Raw genomic sequence first — 27,896 nt, 5'->3', positions numbered from 1 at the left:
GCCAACTAAGCCAGACTGAATTTACAAAGCAATTGTTTAAGTTTCAGAAGGCAAAATACACATCTTGTCTAACTTTCAAAAGCATTTCATTCATATTTTATAATTACTATTTAACAATATGGCAAGTTGAGGAACTAAGTATAAGACCTTAGTCTTTTAGTCTTACTGACCAGCTTGGACTAAATATGTAAGATTTTTCATAACTTAATTTTCCCATGCCTCAGAGTAAGTCTTTTAAAAATCCAGCCACTCAGTAAGGTTAGTAGGGTCAATACCCTGATACTGTCGGTGAACATCTAGTGAGTATCTGATTCCTAGAACAACACCTACGTCTTTCAAGCTGCATCCATCTCCCTGACAAGGAGGTGTCTTAATGTATACAGAGCACCTGGAAATATTTTGATGATAGGAATATTCACCAAACAGAAAACTATCTGGAGACATGAGTACTACTACTGGTAATTTTGCCAAGACCTCAACTAGAGAAAGGTCTGGACTAGGAAGACCTTCTCCATGGGCTAAAAGAGAAAACAGGACTAAAAGAGAAAACATCTGCTGAGACTCATTTATCCTAATCTTAAAATGTTAACTGGCAGCATCTGTATTCAACAAAATGGGGAACACAGGTATCTAACTAAAGGTGTCTTAGCTCTGCAACCAAAGTCTTTGTTGGTTTAGTGATGTACATGCTTTTATTTGCTCAGCATTATTTCTTGTGACCACTATACATGTTTACTTTTTCTTAAAACATAAAGTCCTAAAATGTAGCACTCTCTTCCCAGCATGCACAGAAAGGAAAAATTTGGTGTCCAACGGCTTCTAGCATCAGACCTGAAAAAAATTCTTAATTAGCTTATGGATTCAGGGAATTGGGGATAGAGTCACTAAAGAGTTTGAGATAGCAGAGGAGGGTTGAAGCACTTTAATCACAAGGAGTAAACAATAGTATAAACCGTTAACAGCTTACCCAGTAGCTGTTGTCCTCCAGCCCTCAGCTCACCCTCTCCCACCCCCCACTCCCTGCGTACCACTGAGTAAAGAGCAGGGTATCAGCAGCTGTCCCAGTCACTACCAGGTGGTAGGAAGGGGATCTAGCTAGGGGTACAGCAATCCTGGCCAGTCATCCATGGTTGTCAGTTTCTACACAACTTTATGTGAAATATTCCAGCTCCGAAGGAAGAACAGTGCAGAAACAGGTAGCTGAACTTGGCTGTTCCATCAGATGGCCAGAGCCTCAAGAGTCATGGGCAACAAGGGAGGGGAGAGTCCAGAGCCAGCATATTTCAAGATGCAGCCCAATCTGGGAGTGAGGTGGGTTCAAAGGGGACCAGGCAAGGCCTAGTGGTCCCAGTTCAGAATTGTGCCCTAACCCAGGCAATGACACTAATGCATGTGCATAGGTGCACATGCACACACACAAACACACAAGCAAATAATATTATTGAAAGAACCTGGGAGGCTATTAAATACAAAATGGCAGAGTTTTTTAAAAAGTGAAAATATTTGCTTCTTTGATTCTCCTCGGTGCCCTGCAGACCCCTAGTCACAAGAGTGTAGGTGTGGGGAGGCCCAAGAGGAGTAGGCTGCCAGTGGCCCTACAAGTCCACGTGTGCCGAAGTCCTCATACCAACCGTTCTACTCTTCCGCCCAGTAGCTGCCTCCCATGTGCCCGTTCACCCGATTGGCACCATTGCTGGAGCTGCTGCTACAGGGGCTTTTTGTGTTGGAGGTCATTTCTTCCTCCTCTGAGCTGCTTTCCACATCACTGCGATCGTCCTTAGACACCTAGGTGGGATTGGGCCAAAGGAGGAAAAAGTGAGGACAGAACTTCTGGAAGCGTGAGAGAGACGAACCCCACAGAGCCCATGTGTGGGCACTGTTCCCGATTTGGCCTACTTTCTGGCGGCACCTGACTCAAAATATTACCTGGACCATGGCTACTGCTGTAGCCTTTGCCTGCTTCCTGGGCTTCTCTCTCATCATCTCTGCTTTTGTTCTCTATGAAACAAGTAGCTACTTTGGTTGAGGGGTGTATGTTTCAGGACCAGTCTAAGAGAGCTGAAATCCTTCACTGATTCCTGATTTAGGTTTGAGGGACACTCCAGACATCCTTTCTCCCCTTCCATCTCAAAAAACAGAAAAGGTCAACGTAAATAACGTGTATGGCTGTCATCATTGCGTCTATCTTCTGGTGGCGGTGGCCACTGCAGTTATTCATATAGGTCATCCTAAGTTTTGCTGTCTCCAAAGGTGATCCATATGAGGCCTTTTTCAGTAGTTCTATTCTTTCTGGGCTCAACTATCAATATCCTATGACACCATTTCTCCAATCTCCTTCCTTTTCCCAGGAGCAGGATCACTTCTCTTGTGTAACTTTGGCAGCCCCATGGTGAAAAGATCCACATGGTGAAAAGTGGATCAGTGGTCAGAGAGGAGTCCCAGTCCCAGTCATGCTACGATTTGTGAATCTTTACTGCTTAACCTCAGCTTTTTTGTTTATACTTTCAAATGAAGAATTTGGATTAGCCCTGGCTGGTATGGCTCAGTGGATTAAGCACCAGCCTCTGAACTAAAGGCTCATTGGTTCAATTCCCAGTCAGGGCACATACCTGGGTTGCAGGCCAGGTCCCCAGTAGGGAGTGCATGAGGCAACCACACATTGATGTTTCTCTCCCTCTCTTTCACCCCTCTCCCCCTCTCTCTAAAAATAAATAAAATCTTTAAAAAAAAAAAGAATCTGGATTAGAGTAGTGTTTTCAAATTTAAATTATCCTACATATCAAGCAAAGTATTTCAAATTCTCTGCAACGGACCATAAAAGTAAAAGAGAGAAACCCAGTGAGACCTATGTCAGACGTCTGACCTCCAGAAGTGAAGGATAATAAATATGTGCTGTTTTTAAAATAAATGAGAGAAGGGGGGTGAGAAGAAAACAAAACTATAATTGTTTCTAAGAAGGGGGGCACTTGCTTTGGTTAACTCTAAGATTCTATTAAAAGCCGTTGATCTCTGAACTCAAATAACTAATTGATTGCCTGATCTTTAGGAAATTTCTGACAGTGTGTCTAGATCTGAGGTAAAGGGAGTCTCAAAGGGGTGGGGCAGGAGGGAAGAAAAACAGAAAGGAAAAAATAGAGTAGACTCCATTCTTGCCTCCATTTAGGAAAATCTGGCAATTTGAACTGTAGTCAACAATGATCCCACAGGTCAGGAGAGAAGGGCATGCTTTCAGACAACATGGGAACAGAAAGGAAAGCAGGAAGGAAGAGAAACACATTCAGACAGACATGGCTTCACTGAATACTAGAAGCACAGATACACTTACATGCGAGAGATGAAACCGTCCAGCTCCCACCAGGCATAGAAAAAAGGAAGGAGGTGAGAAAAGAGTGGAGAGTACAGAGTCTGGGTGTAATCCTTCCTGGATAAGTCACCTGGGCAGGAAAGAAAAGCAGGGGGGAGAAGAGATGTCCAGTAGCTACAGCAAGATGTGCAGGCACACTGTGCAAGTTCTGTAACCAATCGCAGCTGTAAGGAACAGACAGAGGTCATACATGCCCAGATAACATTCCATCCCTTTGTCCTAGAGTCGGTGTATCCTCTAGCAGAGCTCCTCTCCCTTGGGATTCTGTATTACGGAAGGCTGAATGCCAGCCCTTGGGCTAATTAAAGCCTGACTGCTTCAGAACTTGGATTTACTTAATGAATTTTGTCATGAAATGACACCTTTCTTTGTGCTTTTGGGCTTTAAGCATAAAATGGGTATTTGAAACCCTAAATACCCATCTCACTTAGGACCCTCACCTCATGCAACAGTTAGGTGAGGCCAGTACTTATTCCCTTACGCAAACCATATCCTGAACACCAGAATGCAGTCGTTTGGGGGAGGCTTGTGAACCAATACTACTCCCCAGGCAACTGTTAGTTTTTATCTTGGAGCTCTGCATATGATTTGCAGAGCCTTTGAAAAAAGGCTCCTGCCCTGGCCCGGTAGCTCAGTTGGTTATAGTATCATCCAGATATGCCAAGTTTTATGTTCGATCCCTGGTCAGGACACATACAAGAATCACCCAATGAATGCATGAATAAGTGGAACAACAAATTGATGTTTCTCTCTCTCTAAAATCAATAAATTGAAAAAAAAAAAAAAATAGCCCAGACTGGTGTGGCTCATGGGTTGGGCATCATCCCACCAACTGAAAGGTCACTGGTTTGATTCCTAGTCAGGGCACACGCGTGGGATGCAGCACAGGTCCCCGGATGAGAGCGTGCAAGAGGCGACCGATCGATGTTTCTCTCACACACTGAATTTCCCCTTCTCTAAAAATGAATAAAACTTTAAAATAAATAAATAAGTAACTCTCTCTAAAAATAAATAAATAAATAAAAATATAAAAATAATAAAATAAATAAAACTTAAGAAGAAATGAAGAAAAAAAGATAAAAGGCCAGCTAAAAAACAAAAATATGAAATCCACTGAAGTAGGTAAGGGGTAGCAAATGGCTGAGGCCACCTCTAGAACTTAATCCTGTTCATTATTTAACAACAGTCATCTCTCAGGCACAAGAAGAAGGAAGATTCTTCTTCTTACATCTAGGTCATGTCCTAAAAGGCTAAATACTCAAACTTATAGAAAAGATGAAAACTCTGATCCCTAGGCTTTTTGCTGGGTCTGCTTGTGTAGATGGGGCTCACCAGGCTAGGCTGAGAGAGAAGGCCTGTTGAGTAATACCAGTCTTTCCACCCAGCCCCGAAGAAAGAAGCCATCTCTAACACTGACCTTTCCTCGGATCAAGGCTTTGAAAGCAATTCTTGCAATCAGGTAGGACCAGATGACATGCAGAACCTGTAGGGTCAGGAGAAGGCCATTGAAGAGCCACCAGGAGGGATAGGGCCCAATCATCTCCCAACTCTCAAAGAGGGTTGTGTTCAGAATCCTAGAAGAGGGAGACCAATGGTCAGGTTCTAGAGTCAAAGCCAGGCAGATAAGGCTGAAGCTGAGTTCCCTGGGAAGCAGAACCTGTGCTTCCTACACCTTCTCTCAGTTGAAGTTCCATGGATATTCACCCACAGTGAGAAAAGAATAAGGAAAGGGAACCTATGAAGTGTTTTATTTTTTAGGGACAGGGAAGATATCTATCTCCCTCCCTTCCTCTCTCTTTCTAAAAATCAATCAATCAAAAAAAAAAAAAAGTTGGTAGCTGATTCCCTCAGACGAAGCATGATCTCCAACCCACAGAGTTGCTGACTTTGTACTATCGAGTAGTCAGTGTAGAAGTGAGAAGTGTGTGTGTGTGTGTGTGTGTTGGTCAAGGTGGGGGAGAGGGTACAGAGCAGGAAAACAAGGAAGAAGAGCCTAAGAATTTCGTAATCAGCACAAAAGAGAGCAAAGGAATTACTCAGGCATAAAATGAGAACTGTTCTTTAGAGATGAGCCAGGAAAGTCACAGCCAGCTGAGCTGGATGCTCTGAGTCTGGCTCACGCCTCACTGGAAATATTATGCAAGGGAACTGAGGTCTTGTGAGAGCCCATAAAGGTCAGGTTAGATCAAGGAAAAAGCGGGGCAATCAGGTTCTTGGTGGTCTACTTCCTAAGCTGACAGACGGTATCATTAGCTACACACCTACCACAGCTCCACAGCCCTAACACTTACCAGGATGGATAGATCCCTAGACGAGTGACCATAAAAACAGCACTGAAGATCACAAAAAGGGTGTCACAGAGACGCTGATACTTGGCATAATTGGCCAGCTTGGCTGCCTGGAGGAGGGAAGGTAGGAACTGAGTTGAGGAGAAAGCCCGTTCTCAAGAAGAAAAGGAGAGAAAGTGGGGAATAGTGAGGAAATAAGAGATTGGGTCTTACCTCCAGCAAGAAGTCTGAGGCATCATGCAGACACATGACCAGAGTTCCGACCCGAACCATGTTGTTGATATACGAGAAGGTGATGAGCGTGATGGTGGCCAAGTGATGCACAAACATGATCAGGAAGTCCTAGGAAGGAATGGAAGTAGATAGGGCAGGCATAGGCAAGGCCCTAGGGATGCCAGCCAGCTCAGTGCCCTGAGTTTTTCTCTATCTTATCCCACCCTTAGAAGTTCCGTTGTGCTTAAACTCTCCATTAGGAAGGTGCCTAGCATTTGACCCAAACTTTCTACATTACTGACTGACCCATAATCTATGTTAATATACCTCAAAGCATGTTTAAAGCTCTAATTTCATCTTGGATTCCAATGCCTAAGTTACATCTGGAGAAATCTCTAAATACCTGAGTTATCAGAGATAATAAACACTCAGTCCAATAAATATTTCTCAGTCCAGTTAGGGACAGAGGGTGGGAGAAATAGGTAAATTTGGGTCAGACACATAAGGATGAAAGAAATACAATGGTATATTCTAGTTTTTGAGTTGGGGATGGGTTCACAAGTATACATTTTAGTGTGTTTTCAAACCTATACATATATTACAAACCTTTTATATTTGTATCATGTATTAAAATAAAATCTTAATAAGGGGACCCGTGTCTCCTGACCATAGGCGAGTGAAGGGCATCTGAAATGAGTATCAAGCTTTTAGGTAACACAACAACTAACAATCCAGATGAGTCTGAGTCCATTCCCATAAATGCTAACTTTGGTTTTCCTCACCCCAAATAACCACAAGTTAGTAATGAATTAGGGTTAGAGCTGATGACACTACATTATATCAAATGGACAATAATAAGAGGTGAAGATTATGTCTGCTTATAAAAAACTTAATTCAGCCCTGGCTGGTGTGACTCAGTGGACTGAGCACGGGCCTGTGAACCAAAGGGTTTCCAGTTTGATTCCCAGTCAGGGCACATGCCTGGGTTGTGGGCCAGGTCCCCAATGCAGGGTGGGTGAGAGGCAACCACACACTGATGTTTCTCTCCCTCTCTTTCTTTCTCCTTTCCCCTCTCTAGAAATAAATAAATAAAATCTTAAAAAACAAACAAACAATTCATTTCCAATAGCAAGAAAAGGATAAACAAAATAATCTAAAACCTCTTCCAGCTAAAATTCTTTGCGTAAGTGGGGTCACCAAGAAGGGAAAGAAGAGAGAGAACAAGGGTCCCTAATGTCAAGCAAAAGCCAGATTTAGCCTTTATGGACTCAGGGCTTGTCCTAGATCATGACTTGCCATCCCTAAGTTCTGACTAGTTTCCTGAGCCTTATACATGTAAGGACCTCGGAGAAAAATGAAGAAAAGGGTGTGCTTAGTTTGCTAATTGTTCCCATCCTAGCTGCCCTGAATGCCTCAAGTATACTTCTTCATTAGTCAAGTCTCATTTCTGAGAACACTACAAAGAGCTAATGTTCCCATCAAACCTACTTGCTCCCTCTTTTGTAGTCCCAGTCAGGACAGCGAATCCATCACAATGGTGGAATGGTAGCTGCTAGGAAGGCGGCTATAATAAGTTAGGAAATCGAGGGAGCCAGTGTCCTTACCTTTCTTTTAATGTCTGTAAACTGAGAAAACATAAGAGACCAATAAAAGGCCAATTCCATGATATAATAGTAATAAAGTCCACTTGTGAGAGGCTGGAAGAAAGAAAGAAGTAGTTAGAATACCAGCTAGTCAAAGATTCATTCTATCTCTGCAACCTTCTCTGCCTTGGAGGACCAATACCCAAAATTATTAGACATCTTTCATCCCCATCATCTTACAGGACCTGCAGGAGCTCACAGGCTTTGGGTTGGTAGAGCAACTTAAACCTCCTCCCTCTGCCCTTTCACATACATTTAGCTCTCACCTTTTAGAGATCAGATAAAGTTAACACATACCATAGCATGATCAAACAATTAGTACTTTTTGAGAGATTAAATACACTCAGGCCTTCCCTTCTTCCACCCTGTTAGCAGCCTGCTGACACTTTTCTAGCATGGATTAAGGGGACTCCAAGTTACCTTTGATTTAAAAGGGACACCTGAACCAGAAAGCAGCTCACTAATGCCAGTAAGCTGCTTTTCTTTCCAGCCCAATTAAGGTGAATATAATGGGGAACTAGAACAAAAATTTCACAGCAATGGGGGCCCCACAAATAGATACCCTGAAAATATTAGTCAAAGAAAACTCAACCCCTAAACCCGTAAGAATACCAAAGAAATGTGCCATCTGCTCTGTGACGGCACTCTGCCCGATCCCACTTTACACACACGTGTAAGGGCCCTGTCTTGAAAGGGTTCAGATCCTACCTGGTACGGGTAACTATGCCAGCACTGTCGCGTGTCCCAAAACCAAGCTGACTAAGAGAAAACAAATAATCCAGGTCAGTTTTCTGGATTCTCCCCTGGCTCACCTATATAATCCCCCCTCACTATGATACAAGGGGAACAGGGAGATGGGAAAGAAAAAGGAATCGATCCTGAGAGAATTTAGAAATCCTTAAGGGTAAATAAATTGCTCGACTTTTCCTATAGATCTTAAAGTGTTAGTACAAATAGAAAAATCATGCTTTGAGGTAAATAAGAGCAGGAAGAACTCTAGGATAGTTTTTGAAAGCATCACCACCCAGGCTGTATTGTAGATAGGAAGGCAGGAAGACAGTGATTCCATCTGATAACCAAGAGAAAGATCTCCATGTCAGAGATTCAAAAGTCAAGAGTAGTAACTTCTAATGGATTTTCAATTATGTCCTTAAAGGAATTTGTCCATTTCATCTAAGTGGTTGATTTATTACTATTAAATTGTTCATATTGGTGTCTTATTATCCTTTCAATGTCTACAAGATCTGTAGTGATAATCCCTTTTACTCTCTGATATCAATAATTTGTTTTCTCATTTTTCTAGGGGTTTATCAATTGTAATCAAACCTTTTGAAGAACCAACGTTTGGCTTTATTAGTTGTTTCCATTGTTTGTCTAATTCCTATTTCATTAATTTTTGCTTATTTTTTTATTACTTCTTTCCTTTAACTTACTTTGGGTTTGCTTTGCTCTTCTTTTTTCCAGACTTTAAAATGGAAACTTAGATCGCTGATTTTTAAAGCTTTATTTTTTCCTAACATAAACATTTAAAGTTATAAATTTCCCTCTAAGCATGCTTTAGCTGCACCCCACAGTCTCTGGCATGTTGTATTTTCAGCATCATCCAATTCTAAGTATTTAAAAATTTCCCTTGTGAATTCTTGTTTGATCCATGGATTGTGTAGCAGAATTGTTTAACTTCCAAATATTACCTGGATATCTTATTATTACTGACTTCTAATTTAATCCCATTATGATCAGAGAACACATTCTGTAAGATTTCAGTATTTTAAGATTTACTGAGATTTATTCATTCGTTCGTTCTCCATGTCCCTCCATTCACAATACAGACCAGGCAAAGGGTCCAGGCCGAGGTGTACGTGGGGTGGGTCTACTGTGCCCCCTCTTTCTGTACAGGTGTGGTAAGCACCGGGAGGCCAAGATTTATTTTATGGCCTACCACATGGTCTATCTTAGTTGACGTTCCATGTGCACTGGAAAATTATATATATGTTCTTCAGCTGTTGGTGTACTGTTCTGTAAGTGTCAATGGGGTCAAATGGGTTGACTGTGTTGTTGAAAACTATATCCTTAGTGGCATTTTTTGTCTAGTGATTTAGTCAATTACACAGAAGAGTATTAAAATCTTCAAGGATGATTGTGTATTTGTCTATCCTCATCCTTCAATTCTACATCTTTTTGCTTCATGTATTTTGAAGCCTTAATGATATCATTTAGAAAAATAGGCTGGTGCTGTGATAAAAACAAACAAACAAATATAGAATCAGAAACCAAAAAGCCTGAAATTCTTTGACTCTGACAACTGACTGAAAAGGAAGAATTATACCTGTTTACCCACTTTAAAGGGTTACTGATTCCATTTCTGTAACTGTCTCCTCCTTGGAAGGACAGGATTTTTTGTCTAGTGCTCTGCAAACCATTATGTGTTATGCTGATTAAATCAGCACTAATTATTCCTAGCGTTATTTAGGGGAGAAACAGTAGAGTTATGAGGTTATGGAAGTCAGGCCCCAGACAGAAGGCAAGCACTTAACACATAAACCTGGGCTACAGGCATCACAGAGAAAAAGGGAAAAATAGAGACCTAACAGTATTTAAGTCATCTCCAGAGATACAGACATGATTAGAACCCAAGAGAAGACCAGAGAAAGTTGATACTCACCGACCAAAGAAATCTAATTCCGTAGCAGAATATACATAAATAAAAAGTGAATCTCCACCTGGATGGGCAGAGTAGAGGTTAGATGAACACTCACTCAAAAACTCTTTGAGGCTAAAGAAGATAGCAGATTTGGGGATAAGAAAGTTACTGGTGAGAAAGAAGATAAGTCCCCAGAATAGGGACAAATACTGTTACCTCAAAAGCCAAAAAGACAGCGACATCTCTCAGCCTCTGTTTAAAATAGATTTCCACAAGTGTATATGGCTTTCAACAACTTTTCTTCCATATCAGACTCCCTGATGACAGAGCCTATTATGTTCTTTTGCCCAACAATGTTCTGTGCTCTGTGTCCAGAGGGGAATTAGTAAAACCCAGTGAAATGAAGTATAGTTGTCCAGAAAAGGGATGCTTCTCACCAAAATGTCCATTTAGAACAAGCTGGTACTATTGTTCTCAAGGTGTACGAGCGTGGGCAGTGCATGTCTACCTACGTGAAGGAATTCACTCCCAATCTATTTGGGAAAGAGGAACAAAATGAAACTACATCTAACTTAGTGGCAAGTATGTCTAAGAAACTAAGGGTGACCAGTCTTCCAGCTCTCTTCTTCCTGACTGTAATAAACTGAGTTAGCCCCTCCCTTTCATCAACGGTTGTGCTAACAAGAGAAGTGATTTCCAAAAGAAAACCTCAGCCCAGTCATACCCCACCCTTCTCCTCACTCCCCACCGCCCTCTGCACACCTACATGCTTTCACAGAATTTAGTGAGCGTTGGGGGCTTGTCCTGATTCCTCCGATGGCGAAACCAGCACTGGATTTTTCGCATGTCCCAGTCCAGTTGCTTTGACAGGCCCTCCAGCCTTTTCTCGTCAGGGTACTGCAGAGGTATGGGCCAGTCAGAACATACCTTTTTCTTCAAACCTCTCATTAAATCCTTTTGACCAGCTGAGTGGCAAACTACAGTGGCCCAAGTGATGTTTATCTTTCCAGGTTTCGTCTCAAAAGTCATCTTTAGTAAGAAGTACTATTTCACACAGTAAGGACCTTTACCACTCACCTATACACATCCTTGTGTGGTCTTCTCCCTCCAGCCTAAGCCGAGTAAAAAAAATATTAAAAACCCAAACTGCAATGGCTATCAGTTCCCATCTTAATTATGCAATTAGGTACTGACAAAAGCTGGACAGGGAAAAACCAAATTAAGACATGGTGTGTCTGGGGAGCATGGGGTGGTGGTGACTGCTGGGCCTACAACTCCAATGTATGTGCACTCAAATTACATCCTGGCCCAGGGGTATGTTCCTGAGAAGATAAAGTTCTCTTCACAGATGTAATGACCACCTAAATGTGGAAGATCATCCCATCCTAGCCTTACCCTTGCGGATACCCGTCCTCTATCCTCCCTTGCCCCAAAGAGCAACCCCTCATATAAATCTTCTGGTTTTTTGCCCACTTACCTTGGTAATAGATATGAACACCTTTTCAAGGATGGCATTGGGTTGAGCCTCATAAGGACCACTGTCCTGGATGCCAACATGGAGTGCACAGGGTTTGGCAATAAACCTGTAGTGGAGAAAGCCCAATCTAAATATGGTTTGCTCGGCACGAAGGAAAGTCTTGATTAGGGGAGTGGTGAGAGGGGAAAGGGGAAACACTTGGCTGGAGCTAGGACTGTTTGATTTCATTCTGCAATCTGTCACTGCCCACTTGAGACGTGACCTGTTTAAGAAATATTGGACCATAAGCTTTTCTGTGGCTTCTCTTATCACATCTTGAGCTTTAAAGCCAGAAAGACCTAGATCAAATCACTAGTCTACCATTTACTGCCTGCATGAACTTGGGCAGTTTAGTTAATCTCTGTAAGCCTCAGTTCAACCAACATCTTTGCTACTCAATGTAAGGTCCACAGATCAAAAGCATTATTGGCTTCTCCTGGAAGCTTTTTAGGAATGCAGAACTTGAGCCCCATCCCAGACCTGCAAAATCAAAATCTTTGTTAATAAGACCCCCAGGTGATTCACAGGACCAATACATTGTTAGAAGAATCTGCCCTGGCTTGTGTAGCTCAGGGGATTGCGTGCAGGCCTCTGAACCAAAGGGTAGCTGGTTGGATTCCCAGTCAGGGCATATGCCTGGGTTGCAGGCCGGGCCCCCAGTGAGAGGCATGCAAAAGGCAGCCACACATAGATGTTTCTCTCCCTCTCATTCTCCTTCCCTGCCCCTCTCTCTAGAAATAAATAAAACCTTTAAAAAACATGTTAGAAGAATCTTGTAAGTATTCAATGAACTAACATATGAAGAACCTGGAACAAGGGAGGTGCTTAATAAATGGTAGTTTTCCTTACCTCAAAAGATCAGGAAGCTCTTTTTTTAAATTGATTTTTAGAAAGAGGGGAAGAGAGACAGACAGATAGACATCCATTTGTTGTTGAACTTATCTATGCATTCATTGTTTGATTCTTCTATGTGCCCTGACTTGGGATTGAACCCGCAACCTTGGTGTATTGTGATGATGCTCGAACCAACTGAGCTACCTGGCCAGGGTCAGAAAGATCTTAATTGCAGGGAAAAGTAAAAATGAGGCTGAGCTCTTCCTAAATATAAATATCCTGGGTAATGGTCATGCCTAATAAAAAGATTACTGAAATACTTAGAAGAAATAAGGGGCTGGCTGGCGTGGCTCAGTGGATTAAGCGCTGGCCTGCGAACCAAAAAGCAGGTCGCTGGTTGGAGTGCCAGTCAGGGCACACGCCTGGGTTGTGGGCTCGGTCCCCAGATGGGATTGTGCGAGAGGCAACCCACTGATGTATCTCTCTCACATCAATGCTTCTCTCTTTCTCCCACTCTCCCCCTCTCTCTAAAAGTAAATAAATAAAATCTTAAGAAAAACATTAAAAAAACCCAGTCCTAGACTATACTACTAATAAATCATAAATGTGGCCAAGTCACTTGAGTCTTGCAAGGCTTTATCATCTCTAAAAGAAGGGGTTATATGAGGTGATTTATTAGTTTTTTTCTGTCTAAGATTATATAGTGTTATCATGGATTGTAATTAATTCCTAACTTTTGGATATTTGAGAATTGAAAAACTATTCCTTGGTTCTTCAAGAAAGATCTGCCTCTTCACAACCATAGGTTTTTGTGAGCATCAATCAGCTCTACGAAAAACTCCATGTAGTCAGTTTGAGAATAAGTCAAAACCAATTTTAGCTCCTTGGCATCTTCGGGAGTCCCACAATAAAATTATGATGGGCAGGCCGAAGATGGGAGTGCTCGTGACCTATTTTCATGGTCTGCATTTGAATTCAGAATTTATCTCTAAGGGAGGGACTAAGAATAAGAAACTCTGTTTATATTCTTCTGTGAAAATTTTTACCCTTATCGCCAAAGTTCCCGAGCCATGGGGAAACATTTATTCAGAGCACAAAGTAACTCATTCTCTCCTCTCTGTTATACAGGTGGTACAAAAGTTTCATTCAAAGGCCAATGCTAGTACATACTTTAATTTATGTTTCCTGGTATATTAGTCTGGGTACAAATACTCAAAAACCCCACTCACATTTAAACCCGTGAACACAGAACACACAGAGAATATGCTTTTGTATTTACCAAGGTTTTGTGCTCAGGCATCGTTCAGTACCCAACAAAGAGAGGCCCAGTGATTTCCACCCTGCTCCATGAGCTCAGTTTGGACCCAGGACTGATGAGCACCCAGCAGAGTAATTAAGGCGGCCATTCTCTGCTTTTCAGGTGGTGCCACATCAGAGATAAAAGCACTGAATCATCTCTCGCTGTCTCCTCCATCTCCTCTCATCTGCATTAATGGTATGAACAGGTAGATGCAGAAACAAAAAACAGCCTTTTCAATTCTTACTCTTACACCCTGATGGAGGTCTCTTCCTCAATCCAGAAGCAGTCAGGTGATTCAAGGTCCTAGAGTTGGGCAGATTGTAACAGCTAAGAGATACTGTGGAAGCTCATTTTACAGACGAAATAACATGATATGCATGCCTAGTGCAGTCCCTGACACTTAGTAAGCATTCAGTAAAAGGCAGTGGTTATTATTTTACTAGAAACTGATAGTTCAGTCTGGGTACCCTGATAGTTCCTCTGGCAGAAGGCAAGAAGAGCAAGAAATCTTCTTTTGTACAAAGGGACAGAGAGGATTTTTGTGCCCTGCTCACCTGGGTGAAGCCAAGATAATTTTTTAATTACCTGTAACTTGGAGTGGACTTAATATTCCTACAGAGTCATTAGCTCACGTCCTGCCTTCATTAGTCCACAGAGTTCAATGAAAGGCATAAAGCTATTGGCAGCATCGGGTCTGTTACAGCTGTACAGACCCTAAGAAAATTTATTTGACAAATATTTATTGGGCGTCTATTTTAGGCATGAATCCCAAAACCAATAGTAAGGACTTATGGTGGAAAAGCATTTTTCTGTGATAAAACAAGTAAATACATAAGACTTATTTATGCATTTAATGAATTACCTTCATGAAGAAAGTGAAATTATTTTAAATTGCCATAGTACTTTGAAGAAGTTCAAACTTAATCATGTTTGAACTTATTCTATACCATTTATCTGGCATTTAGTATAATTTATAAAACAGGTTAGTAAAACTCCAGATAAAGAGCCTGGCATTCATCCTTGCTGCAAAACTGGCACTTTTCGAAGTGCGCTCTGGAGGCTCCCCGAGGCCTGAGAGACCCTCTCAGGAGGTCTGTAAGCTTACGTCTATTCTCTCAATAATTCTGTAGCTTCATAATAATACTGTCTCTCTGACTCTCTCACGAGTGTACAGCGGGATCTCCCACAGGTGATGGGACAAGATGCCATAGACAATGCAGATGCTGACATGAGAATACAGCTGCCAGGTATGAGAGAGGCTTGTAAAAATGTACATAATGCAATTCTGCTCACTTTTTTTTTTGTTTTGGCAAATATTCTTCATCGAGTGTTAGTTATATTAATAATAAAATCAATTTATTATTTGTAAGTGAATTAGTAATATATTAAATTATTTTTCATTTTAATTTCTAAAACAGTCCATACTGATAGGCATTATTCCTATAAACAGAAATGCTCCGGGGTCCCGGATGGTTTTGAAGAGTATAAAGTGTTTCTGACAACACAGTCTGCAAACTGCTGTGCGGGATGACCCTGAGAAGTCAAACTTCTCTTGTGGCTTTCTGTGCTCTCCAGCATCAATTTGTTGCCCAACTTTTAAAATAATTTGTAAAATTAGACTTCCCTCAGCCTTCAAGTCTGCATAAGTAAACATTTAGTGGTCTATAACCGTCAGGGGCTCCTTTCTACCTGCCACTCCAGGAACATGAGTCTAGTGACCCCGCCTGATTGTGATACATCTGTCCTGCTCTGGAGAGATCATTTCAATTTGCCCTTTCCCTGCCCTCCAGATACACGGCAGCAGCTGACCTCAGCCTGGGTTAATTAAGATGAAATGACTTACTACTTTGCTTTTTCATACCAAAGACAGGGGCTATCCTAACATTGCTGTCTTTGTGAATCAAGCAATGTCACTGAAGGATATGAACTACACAAATATATTAGAAAATCTAGATCGAGCTTCTCAGCTGGGATGTTATACTTATGCTGAGATGCTGCTCTTAGTTTTCAAGGTGGTCCCTGCAGCCTGTAGTAGCCAGAAACCCTTGGCCTGCGGCCTTGGCCTCATGCCCCCCCATCATGCAATGCGAATTTTATCTTCTACATGTACAGCAACATGGTTGAGTTGGGAAGCAATAGCTTAGATCAATTTCTGGAAAAATAAAAAGTGTCAAAATTGATATACAAAAAGAAAATATAACCAGAGAAAATGAAATAGGGAATGGGATGAAGGGGAAAATACAATAAAGAGACTGAGGATGGCGTATCATTAGGTGAAGAGCACTGAATAACTAAATTACCTGAGCCTGAGATGCTCCCCACTACACACAGACATGGACACACGGACACACACGGGGTGGGGGCAGGCGCCGGGGAGAAAGAGCGCGGCTGAGATGATTCTATAGCTTCGTAGGGCCAAATGTGGTCTATTTAGAGAATTTAATCCTTAAGTACATAGCAGCATTAGAAAGTTCTCCCCTCAAACATATGTACCCCTAAGAGGCAAATGCAGAGTCCCACAGAAAACAGATTCAGGTCCTGGCTGGGTACTTCGGTTGGTTAGAGTGTCGTCCCAATATGCCAGCGTTGCAGGTTCAATCCCAGGACAGACAGACATCGATTTGTTGTTACACTTATTTACGTATTCATTAGTTGATTCCGGTAACAAAAAAATCAATGTTTCTCTCTCTTTCCCCTCCTCAAAATCAATTTTTAAAAAAGGTGCCTTCCCTTCCCTTAACAACTGAATTGCCAATAAATCAATGACGTTAAAAACCAGAGTGGCTTCTGCAAGATAGAAAGAGAGGAAGAGAATACAAAGGACATTCAGGCAGAGGGAACAGCATGTACTAAAACAGAGAGATAAGGAAAGTGTTGCCCTGACTGGTGTGGCTCAGGTGGTTGGGCGTCGTCCCACAAAGTGAAAGGTCGCCAGTTCAATTCCTGGGCAGGGCACATGCCCGGGTTGCAGGTTCAGTCCCTGGTTGAGGCAGCTGATTGATGTTTCTCTCCCTCTCTTTCTCCCTCCCTTCCCCTCTCTCTAAAAATAAATAAATGAAATCTTAAAAAAAAAAGGGGGGATTGGAGTTGGGGGTGACAGTGGCAATAGTGACAGGAGAAAAAAACTATACAGGTGAAAAAAGAAAAAAAACTATACAGGTGGTTAGGGGCCAGATCAGTCGCCTTGTATGTTATGCAAAGCTTGAACATAATTTATTATTGGATAATTTATTGGATAATTATTATTGACAGTTATCCAATAATTTAGACCAGGGCAGAGAAGAGATGAATGGATCTGTATATTAATAGAGAATGTCACCAACTGAAGGCTATTGTAAAAAACCCATGCTTTAAGTGATAAAGCATTGAACTACGGCTACAGATATAGAAAGAATGGATTCAAGAGATGCTTAGGAGGTACAACTGATAGGACTTGGTGACTGAATAGATGTAAGAGGCAAAAGAAGAGTCAAGTGTGCCTGCCGTGTTTCTGGTTTGGGAAACCAAGTAGAAAGTAAGATAAGAAAAGCAAATTTGGGGGTGATGTATGAGTTGTGTGTATGCTGAAATGGCTCATTGAAATGGAACTGTCTAATAGGCAAATAAACTTGGAAAAGGACCTTGAAAGAGATACGTGCATATCTGAGAAAGAAAAAGATGGAGAGCGAGAGAATAAGAATGTAGGTGGTAGCTAGAAATGCGTGGGGTAGATGTGACTACACGAGAAGAATATGAACTGAAAACAGAACCAAGGTCGGAGACCTGGGAAACAGCAAGCATAAAAGGTGAATTTAGGGGACAGGAAGGCCAGAGGTGGAGTCCTATCAAACGACGTAAAACTCCAGTGCCCACTGGATTTAGCCATTTGGAGGTCTTTGGTAGCCTTTGCCAAAGAAATTCCTGTAAGTAGAATGGAGGCTCTAAAAGATAGTAATGAGTTACAGAAGTGAAAGATATGAGGAGGAAGAAAGAATTGGAAATAGCCAACTCTTAAGAATCGGGTTTAAGAAAAGGGAATGCCTTCAACTTTCTGCATCAGAACCACTCTATCTAAAACATCGTGCTTTTAGATAACATTTGCTTACTGATCAGAAATTTCATTGTATTTATTTCTCTTGGTTTTTCTCCTATTATCTTCATCCCCCCTCCCTCTACTTGTTTCTTCTCATCAGACCTTAAACATGCCGAAGTTTTCCCCATCTGACAAAGGCTCACCCTGTCCCTCACGCCCCCTGGCTCTCTCCTATCTCACAATGGAAGTTCTCGAAGTTCTCTCCTGACTTCTCTTCTAACTCCCACTCATCCCTCACCCCTCCTCCCTCTCTCATCTGGCTTCTGTCCCTACGCTTCACTGAAGCTGGTCTTGCCAAAGGTGTCAATGATCTTTTTATGGTGAAATCAAATAGGTGTTTTTCAGTCCTATATCTTACTCGACCCCCCAGCACCATTCTGTATTATTGACCATGCCCTCCCTCTTGAAATGCTCTTTTCTTAGCTTCCTTACTGTCATACCCTCTCTAGTCCCTCCCACCCCGGCACCCTCCCGCCCCTCTGGCAGTACAGCTAGACTGCTTGGAATGCACGACTAGTTGAATCACCTTGGAAAAGGTACTTAACTTTCTCCATGCTTCAGGTTTTTCATCCATAAAATGAGGGTAACCATAGTATCTACCTACCTCATAAAGTCTCTAAGTTCAGCACTTAGAACTGTGCCTGGGACAAGTTAAGTATACCTATTAAGTGCTAACTATGATCAAATACTCTATAACTGTCATATCTCTTATCTCCTTTTGGGTTTCTTTTTCCTTTGCCTTTTTCTAAACAAGATGTTTCCTCTTGGTTCTGTGTAGCTTCTTTTCTTACTCTGCACACTCACCCTAGGGGATCTCACTCAGTTACAGCAGAGGATGGTCCACAGAACCCCCAGAGGTTCCTGAGATACTCTCTGGGGGCCCATAAAGTCAAAACTGTTTTCATATAATATTAAGACATTATTTGCCTTTGTTACTGTCTTGACATTTGCAATTACAGTGCAAAGCAATGGTGGGCACAACTAACAGCCTCTGAGCACAGAAAAGGCAGTGGAACCAAACTGCAGTCGTGCTGGGCTGGCCAAAAAGTCCCTTTTGTTTTTTCTGTAAAAAAAAAAAAAAAAGACATTTTTCATTTTCAATAACTTTATTGATTTGGATATTTTGAGTATGTCAGCTATCTCCACTATTGGCTTGTAGTAGGAAGAGGCCAGGGGCACTGTTAAACGTCTTCCGATGTGTAAGAGACACACAGCAAAGAATCATTTGGCCAAAATGTCAATTGTACTAAGAAACTTCACAAACCACTCTGACATGTTCGATCAGTCACAGCACCCTCTCCATACACTGCACAATTTTTTTTTCTGTGTTTCAGTTGCATTTTTACTATTCTTGAAATACTAAAGCATAATATGCCAAAAATGTTGCATATTTTCTTCCATCTTCAATATTAAAACGGCTGCACAAAAATTAACCAATTTTGATAATTTTTAAAAAAATGCACAGTGGTATGACAGCTGTCACAGTACAATCTAACAAAATTGTTTTGAATGACGTTAAAGGCAACTGAGCACTACTAGAGCCAAAGTCCGGAAAAACATGTAATGGACTTTTCTGGCCAACCCAATAGTTATATTATTCCTTGCTGTGTCCTCTTAGCTAAAAAAGAAAAAAAGCTAGTTTCATTTAAGAATGTCCTTGATGAAAAAATACAAATGATTAATTGTATTAATCTCAACCACTGAGAACATTGTTTAAAAGTATTCTGTGATAAAATGGGAAGTACACAGAAAGCACTTTTGCTGCGCACCAAAGTACACACACAGCTGTCTTGAAGAAATGCACCTGGCCGACTGAGTTGTGCACTGAACAAAAACCCGTTTTTCATTGAATGCGAATTTTACCTGACTGAATGACAAACAGATAAACTAAGGTTATTTAGATCTAGGTATTTAGAAAATATTTTCTTGAAAACCCCCAAAGATTCCTGAGAATGAAATAAGCCTGTCACTTAAAAAAAATGAACATTGTTGCCAATGATAAAATTCAGCTTTCAAGTGAAAATTAGAATTTTAGAGAACTTATATCCACCTTTGACTTGACACTACTTCAGGATTTTTCTGATATGATTAGTTACAATGACATTTGGGAAACCTATATAACTCAGTGGACCAGTATTTTTCAGATGACCAATACATAACATTCATTCAAAGTATAATATAGACCAATGAATTTTGACATGAATAAAATACTCATTGATATGGTTTCAGACTCTACAATACAACCAACCTTGAAGAAACCACTACTTGTTGTGTTTTGGTGTAGTACGAAAGAAAAATACTTCCTTTTTCCATGACATATCTGTGTGAAGCTTGCTTTTATTTACGTACTTCAACCAAAACAACATGTTACAAGAGACTGAATGCAGAAGCCACTGAGGTAAATCCAGTTATTTTATTAAGCCAGACATTAAACAGATTTGCAAAAATGTAAAAGCAATGCAGTTCTTCTCACTATATATGTTTTCTTTTGGAAAATAATTATTTTTCAAAAATTTTATTTATGTTAACATGTAGCAAGTTTATTATTGTTATTTTAACGAAATAGGAAACACATTTCTTAAATTTCTCAATTTTAATTTCAAATATGGAAAAACAGATAGGTATATGTAACCCACACAAACAAAAGCTCCTTTGGGAGCCTCAATAATTTTTAAGAATGAAGAAGACAGAGAACAAAAAACTATTTAAGAATTTCTAAATTACCCTAACACTATTTGTTTATATGCTTGTGACTGCCAGCATTTCATTACCTTGTATATTCCATACACATTTGCATCCATGTCAGTGTATTTTTTTCTGAGTAACTTTTAAGAGGACAGGGTTTTTGCTATGTATAAGCAAATATGTTGTATACATTATTGTACACATATGTGCTTCCTGTGTACAAGGTGCAGCCCTCGTCAAAGACACCTATACCAAATCCAGTATTTCTTACATTGTCTGTGCATAAGTAATTTTTACATTTTCTTTAGAGGACTATTTTTTAAAATAGCAAATGTGTTCTTTTAACAAAGCAGAAACAGATTAGAAAGAAAAGGACCTCTATGACACATACTATTCTAACCCATGACAAGGGACACAATGTGGATTTATACTAGACTATCCTTGACTCTTTATCTCCTTGCAGCAAAGTTATCCGCACTTTAGACCTATAACAGGGCCTGACAGAATTAAGATGACTAATCCTGTGCAATTTCATGTACCCACTGGTAGGTACTTTGACAAGAAAAAAGAATCAGCACGTGCATTAAGTCTCACCTTTCTATAAGGGAACTAGGTCTTGAGATAAGAATTACTTAGATTGTGTGTGTTCAAATGCTTCGGACAGACACAAACTGATTTAAGACAAAATTGCAGTTATTTTGCACAGTAGCTAGTAAATATTTTACTTGCTACAGAGCAGCAGTTCTCAAAGTGTGGATGGAAAATGGCTGAGGATTCCTGAGACTCTCATTGTTTAAGAATTCCTCCCTTTCCCAACCACATACATACATTTCTTTCATTAACCATATTTATCATTTTTAAATGAATGAGTGATTATGCAACTTAATGCATTAGCTTAAAGTAGAAACACGCAAACTCAAGTGTGCCAAACAAGAGGTGGATTAGAAAAAAAGGTTAACAAAAAGCTCTTTCTCAAGAAGTTTTTACCATTCTTCATAGTCCAACAAACAAGTGTTTATTAGTGAGACATTAAGCCTATACTTTAGTTAACAACTGTTAAAAGGAATCAAATTCACCTCCTCCAAACTCTCATATATTTATTACACTGTATTTTACATACATACATTCGTACATACTTTTGTTCTTAAATGGGCATTTTAAAAAAAAGATTTTATTTATTTTTAGAGAGAGGGGAAAGGAGGGAGAAAGAGAGGGAGAGAAACATCAATGTGTGGTTGCCTCTCGCCCACCCCACACTGGGGACCTGTCCTGAAACCCAGGCTTGTGGCCTGATGGAGAATCGAACCTGCGGCTCTTTGGTTCACAGGCTGGCACTCCATCCACTGAGCCACATCAGCCAGGGCTATAATACATTTTTTTAAAAGATTTTATTTATTTTTAGAGAGAGGGGAAGGGAGGGAGAAAGGGAAAGAGGGAAACATCTTTGTGCGAGGGAAACAGATTCGTTGCCTCTTCAAAGGAGACCTGGCCCCCAACCCGGGCATGTGCCCTGACCAGGAATCAAACCAGCAACATTTTGGTTTGCAGGACAATGCCTAACTCACTGAGCCACATCAGTCAGGGCTGTACATACACTTATTACACTGTATTTTAATCACTGCTTTTCTTGCTCTCTTCCTGAGGGTAGCCATCATGACTTACCCACCTTTTTACTGTGGCACGCAGTTTAGTATCTGGCAATCTGATTTAGTTTGAGACCTTCTGTGCCTCTCATTGAGAGTTCTTACAAATGCTGACACTGACTAAAAGCTAAAGACTCCAAGGAATACCCTTTTTCAGAAACTCCATAATTTTGAGAAGAGATGTAATAGTGTGACTATTCTCTGTCTTACCAAGACTGTGCAGAGCCCATGTATACTTAACTACTTGACAAACTTGTTTGTTTACAGATCATTAACTACTCAACTGAGAAGATACGCGGAAGAGCAAAACTGCAGAGCAATGCTTGGCTAAAGGCACTGTCAACAGAAGATTACACAAAATAGACTATAACTATTTGAATCATGAAATGATTTACATTTTAGAAATCCCATTTTTACTACAGTTTTTTTAATAAAGACCTATTTTCACAGTTTGATATACCTAGGACTGATTACCTTCTGGTTCTAAAATAGTGAATCAAATGTGAATCTATAAAATTCTCTTCTTGGTTACTAATATTTGTTTCAGCCACAATCAGAAGCACTGGTCAACAGAAATACAATGCATGCCACATACCTAATTTTATATTTTCTTATAGTCACATTTTAAAAAGTAAAAAAGAAAGAGGTGAAATTAATTTTGATAATACACTTTGTTTAACCTGATATATCCAGAACACTATGATGTCAATCTGTAAAATCAGTGTTAAAAATTAAAATATTTTATTTTTTTTGCACCAAGCCTTCGAAATCTAGTATGTATTTTACACTTACAACACATCTCAGTTCTGACTAATCACATTTGAAATTCCCCAAAGCTAGCAGCTACTGTACTAGCTAGTGGCTACTGTACTACACAGAATAGTTCTAAGTGATTCAGAGAGAATTCGCCTTCACATCTAGAAAAACTGCCTTCCTAGCTAAGGAAACTAGTTTCAGATTTTTATTTTTTAGTTAGAAGTGATTACGGTTAGCTCCTTTTAACACCTCAATTAACTTTCCCAAAGATAAAATAGGAGTGGATTCGGTACAGAATACTCAAAACTCAGTGAATTCTTTAGAAGGCAGCTTTCATCTGCCTAAAAATACCTCTGGAGAGGAAGCCAAAATAGGTATTATTTCTCCCTTCCCACTCTATAAGGACAGGACAGATTTCACTTGCTGCCTCCTCTTTCATGAATTTCCTCTTTACCCATTTGGGAGACCCTAGTTTCTGACTCAGGAAGTGGCTAGAGCAAAAATATCTAACACGTTTCTTTTCAGTGGTGAATACATTGTCTCCAGGGATAAGCCAGGAACCTGACCTCAGGCATGACAGTGCTCAGGGTTTTCTGTAGAGCATCAACACCCACTACACAAAGAGGGCCGGAGAAAGCCTTGCCACAGAGAGGAGGGGCACGTTAGGCTTCTGACCATCTGGAGTTTATTAAGAGGTGGATTCTTAGATAAGGGCAGGGTCACGTAACCATCTTTTTCAATCTGGCTCTGCTGGATCTGCAAACCTGATTTAATTCTGTAATTTACAATTCAATAACGCCCAACAGAACACCTTTAGGGATGCAGTGGAACGGGCAGTCTCCCTTACAGCCCAGTCAGCAGCTATGTCCATTCTTCCTAAAGCTTCTCTCCCCTGTCTGGAGGACCTACTAACACCAGGTCACAAAGCGGTGACATGAAAAGGATCTAGGAGGGGGATAGCAGGCCTGTCAGGAAGAGGAAAAAGAGTTCTTCCTCTTCTTACGGGAGGTGGCAGAGAACAGGAAAACAAAAGGCAGTATATAGCGGAGGTAGCAAGGTTTACAAGAGGAAGATGAAATGAGCGGTTAAGAAATGTGCACACGCACACACAAAATGAGTCATTACTCTTGTTGTCAGTTACATGACAGGCCAGCAAATGAGTACGTTCACTCCCAGCTGAGAAAGAATGGTATTGAAAAGGTTCTTAAGACATCCCAGTGAGGCTGCATAGGAAGTAACAGGAGAGAAGAGGGGATGGGAATAATGAATGAGCAGCAAGGAGAGTTTTAATCTGTCTCCTGTATAATTTACAAAATAATTTTCTTCTGGCAATATAAAGCTCCTATTGCAATGCCATGTTCAAAATAGATGAGCCTATATAACTCTAATGGTGTCGATATTAAGTCTCAAGCTCCTATTTGATCCCAAGTAATAAGTGCTCAAGGGACTAGATGTTAAATCTCAAACAATTTAACTTATCTTTAAGATCCGATTTAAGTAAGACAGCAGATCTAGCCTGAACCACTCTTTCCCTCAGATCTCAATCATCAACATAATATTAAAAAGAAGTTTTTAGATATAGGAAGAGTTTATCTCTCTTTTGATAGGTACAGGGTAGCATGAATTTATGTATAGGAGAGGGGAGAAAGAGAGAAGCTATAGGAAGGTGCCCAACATTCAAATATAGTATAGTGAAATTTAAGAATAGAAAGGAATTATAGTTCTGCCTCTCTCAATCCAGCCAAAAATCTATTTCAGATTGAAGATTTAGACTCTGTTTACTCCTCTGGGCAGCTGGGTAGATGAGGGGGACCCTTCTCAAACTGTCAGTAGTATTTACTGACCATATGATACACCCAAGGCAATTCTGCAAGGTGCTGCCAGCCATCACAAGGCAACCAGTCAGCAGAGGCCCACAAAAGAAGGCCTCGTGTGCTTTGAGATTCTTCAGCAAAAACATATTATAGTAAGTAATCAAGCATAAGATGAACATGGCACTGGCCAGGTAGCTTAGTTGGTTAGTGTCGTCCCAGTCCGCCAAGGTTGTAGGTTCAATCTCTGGTCAGGGCACATAAAAGCAGCAACCAATGAATGCATAAATAAGTGGAACAACAAAGTGATGTTTCTCTCTCCCCTTCCCGTTCCTGACACTCTCTCAACTCAATAGATGAACGTTAAAAAAAAAAGTAATATAAGCATCAATTTATTCTCTAAATCCTAGAATATTAGGAACAAGAGGTTAAATCTTAACCCTTGAAAGGGGGTTAAGGAACAGGGAAAGATGGCCACATTAAACAGTGTCAGGAGCCCTGGGCTGGGGACAACAATCTAGATCGTGGTGCTAGCGTGCAACCTCTGAAAAGCAGCAGGACATTTCTAAGACTTAGTTTATCTGTCTGTAAGAGGAGATTGGAATTCTAGCTCTTATAATCTATGATGACTACAGAATTACTTCCAGAAACTAAGTAGTGGGATTTGAGAAATGAGAAAATTAGCAAAGATGGCTCACTATCAATATTTCTGATATATCTTTTACTATACTCTAAGAATAGCTTCTATTTATTACCTTTATGGAAGACCAGCACAATAAGAGGAACTGGTAATTCAGCAGTCAATTTTATTGCTAACTAAAGTAGTAGGTCTTAAAAGAGAAACAAAATAGCAAGACTGCTTCTAGGGTTAAACTTTCCTAAGATCAAACATGAGATGAACAAGGTACCCGTCCTTGCTAGCCAAGAAATATCATACTAGAATGCTTACAGCTCAGTATTCCCAAGCACCCGTATTCCCTTGACATTGGAGCACCATAGAAACATTCAGATAGAATTCCCCCAGGTAAAGGATCTTTTCCAGTGGCTTTGCCAGTGGATATAGTCTTCAGCCATCTGGGGGAACTCTTTGGAAACCTAAAGATAATGTAAGGTTATATAAAATGGGTGCTTATAAGCAACAAGCTATTTCCTCTTGCCACTAATGTGCAGAAATTTTCATATTGATATACATTTATAGAAGCACAGAATCTTTTCCTGGGACAATGAACTTTTTTGGGGGGGTCTTGAATTGTGTATTTTCCTTTTTAGCATTACACTGTCTTTCTCTTTTTTCAGCCCTCATATTGATGCCAGAATAGAGTACCGGGATCTAGGTTACTCATAAGAGAGAAAAGTGATTTGTGTCTGCACCCCAGTAACATTCATACAATGACTATACTTTAAAAACTGCACCCATAAAAAGCATTTAGGTGTATTTCACCTGTTTCAGTTAAAAGCATCTTTATTTCTGCACTGGAAGTCTGGCAGAGCACTTTGATGACAATATACGAACACTATGGATAAATGGATCAATGACTAGCTGGGAACACATAACAAGTATTTTTTGAAAGATTTTGTGTCTTAAATAGTAGGCAAATCAAACAAGTAATCCAAAACAGGTAAGACTAATTTTCCAGAGAGTAAGAGATTATTTTATCTCTAACATTGTAGAAAGGGCATTCCTGCTCTAGATGAAGGCCAAATGAACAAAAGATGTCAAAGTGCCACCCCTCATTACCTGAGACCTAGTGGAAAGAAGTCTCCTTTCCAGAGTCTGAGTAGCCTGGACCAAAATCACCCACAGCTATTTAAGTCCACATTATAAAATCACCACATCAAGTCCTTAGTGAATATCTTTATCTGAGACAGTTAGATACAATCCAGTCACTCAAAGAAAGGTGAAATCACTTTTTCCAATATATGGCCAAACAAAGCATGTTGTGATTCTGGGGAACTCCCAAGTTTGGTTCAACACAGTTCTCTCACAAGCCCGACGGTTCTCCATCCTTTCAAGATGACCACTCCTCCTTCAAGATGACCACTCCCCCTTCCAGCTCAGGCCTCCAAGGCCCGTTCTTCAACTAATCTGACACCTTTCCATACTTCCAAAGCCTCCGGCTCCACCACACCCTACCCCTACCAGATTTCAACTCTCCTACGGGCTCTGGCAGAATTTATTGAAACACACACACACACATCCGTGAACTGACAAACCAAGGTTTAGGGCCTAACTACTTAACTCTCATAAACTACAGTGTCCTCACAAATCTTAGATTCCTTTGAACGCGCTCCTTTTGCTTGGAACGTCTGGATCTTGCGCTGACCCTTCAGCTTCCATGGCCCCAACTAGCTCGGGTTGCCGTGGCCCCTTTCCTGTTCCTCGCTTCGGGTTCTCGGCCGCAGCTCTCAGGTCTGCAGAATCCTTGGAGGTTGGGAGGAGGCCTATAAGACGCCCCCCGCCCAAGCGACCTCCGAGATCTAAAATTAAATGGGCCCGGCGCTCCCCTCGACTCTCACTCTTTCATTGTCCAAGCCCCAACTGTCTTTGCCTAGGTTTCGTGACCACCTCGGACACCCTCCGTACAGCCCGCGCGGCGGCCCAGGCGGCCTCAGTCCCCCGCTTCCGGACTTTCCCTACAGTTCTGCTTCCGGTCCTCGGCCTCTCCCCTGCGGCGGCTCCACGGACCCGCGCCCCCGGCCCCCCGCGCCGCTCGCTCGCCGGCTCTCACCGCTCGAAGAGCAGCCTCACGGAGAATACGCCCGCCGCCAGAGGGAACACCGAGAGGATGTGCCGGGCCTGCGGGTAGCCGTAGCCGTCGCCCGGCCCCTCCAGGTCGGCCCAGGTCACGTTCTGGGGCATCCAGAAGCGTTCGCTCCACAGCCAGCCCCACAGCAGGCCCAGGGCTCCCGCCGCCTCTGTCGCCATCTTACGCCCGCCCCGCGGCCGCCACAACCTCAGCAGCCGCCACAGCCAACGGAACCCATGGGGAGGCAGCCCCGGGGCGGGGCCGGGCCGGCGGCCACCCCCTTCCGGCCCCTTCTGGTTCCCGGCACGTCTCAGCTAGCCTCCTCCGCTAAGCCGGGCCTCCTCAACGCCCATCTGGCCTCCCCGCCCACCTCCCTATCCGCA

The 27,896-nt window shown here is 41.4% G+C and overlaps 1 protein-coding gene and 1 pseudogene across 3 annotated transcripts; both read right to left on the bottom strand.

Moving 5' to 3' along the window:
• Nucleotides 1-665: 665 nt before the first annotated feature.
• Nucleotides 666-27,896, bottom strand: CERS5 (ceramide synthase 5). Of its 3 annotated transcripts, none has more exons than XM_053921500.1 (11): nucleotides 27,496-27,894; nucleotides 11,627-11,732; nucleotides 10,916-11,046; nucleotides 10,171-10,228; nucleotides 8,217-8,267; nucleotides 7,470-7,562; nucleotides 5,866-5,994; nucleotides 5,656-5,762; nucleotides 4,782-4,938; nucleotides 1,632-1,785; nucleotides 666-831 (listed from the first exon to the last, which is right to left on the bottom strand). In XM_053921500.1, the coding sequence occupies exons 1-10, from the start codon at nucleotides 27,690-27,692 to the stop codon at nucleotides 1,636-1,638; spliced, it is 1,179 nt and encodes a 392-aa protein (XP_053777475.1). In that variant the 5' UTR covers nucleotides 27,693-27,894; the 3' UTR covers nucleotides 666-831; nucleotides 1,632-1,635. The 3 variants fall into 3 exon arrangements, with proteins under 3 accessions (XP_053777475.1, XP_053777474.1, XP_053777476.1); XM_053921501.2 differs by lacking the exon at nucleotides 666-831 and adding an exon at nucleotides 3,326-3,434 and having other exon boundaries at nucleotides 1,671-1,785; nucleotides 27,496-27,896; XM_053921499.2 differs by lacking the exon at nucleotides 666-831 and having other exon boundaries at nucleotides 908-1,785; nucleotides 27,496-27,893.
• On the bottom strand, nucleotides 9,313-9,426 carry LOC112318732 (small nucleolar RNA SNORA51; annotated as a pseudogene).

The sequence above is a fragment of the Desmodus rotundus genome, chromosome 3 (genome assembly GCF_022682495.2).
Source record: "Desmodus rotundus isolate HL8 chromosome 3, HLdesRot8A.1, whole genome shotgun sequence".
Lineage (NCBI taxonomy): Eukaryota > Metazoa > Chordata > Mammalia > Chiroptera > Phyllostomidae > Desmodus > Desmodus rotundus.
This window is presented reverse-complemented; position numbering and strand designations above follow the sequence as displayed.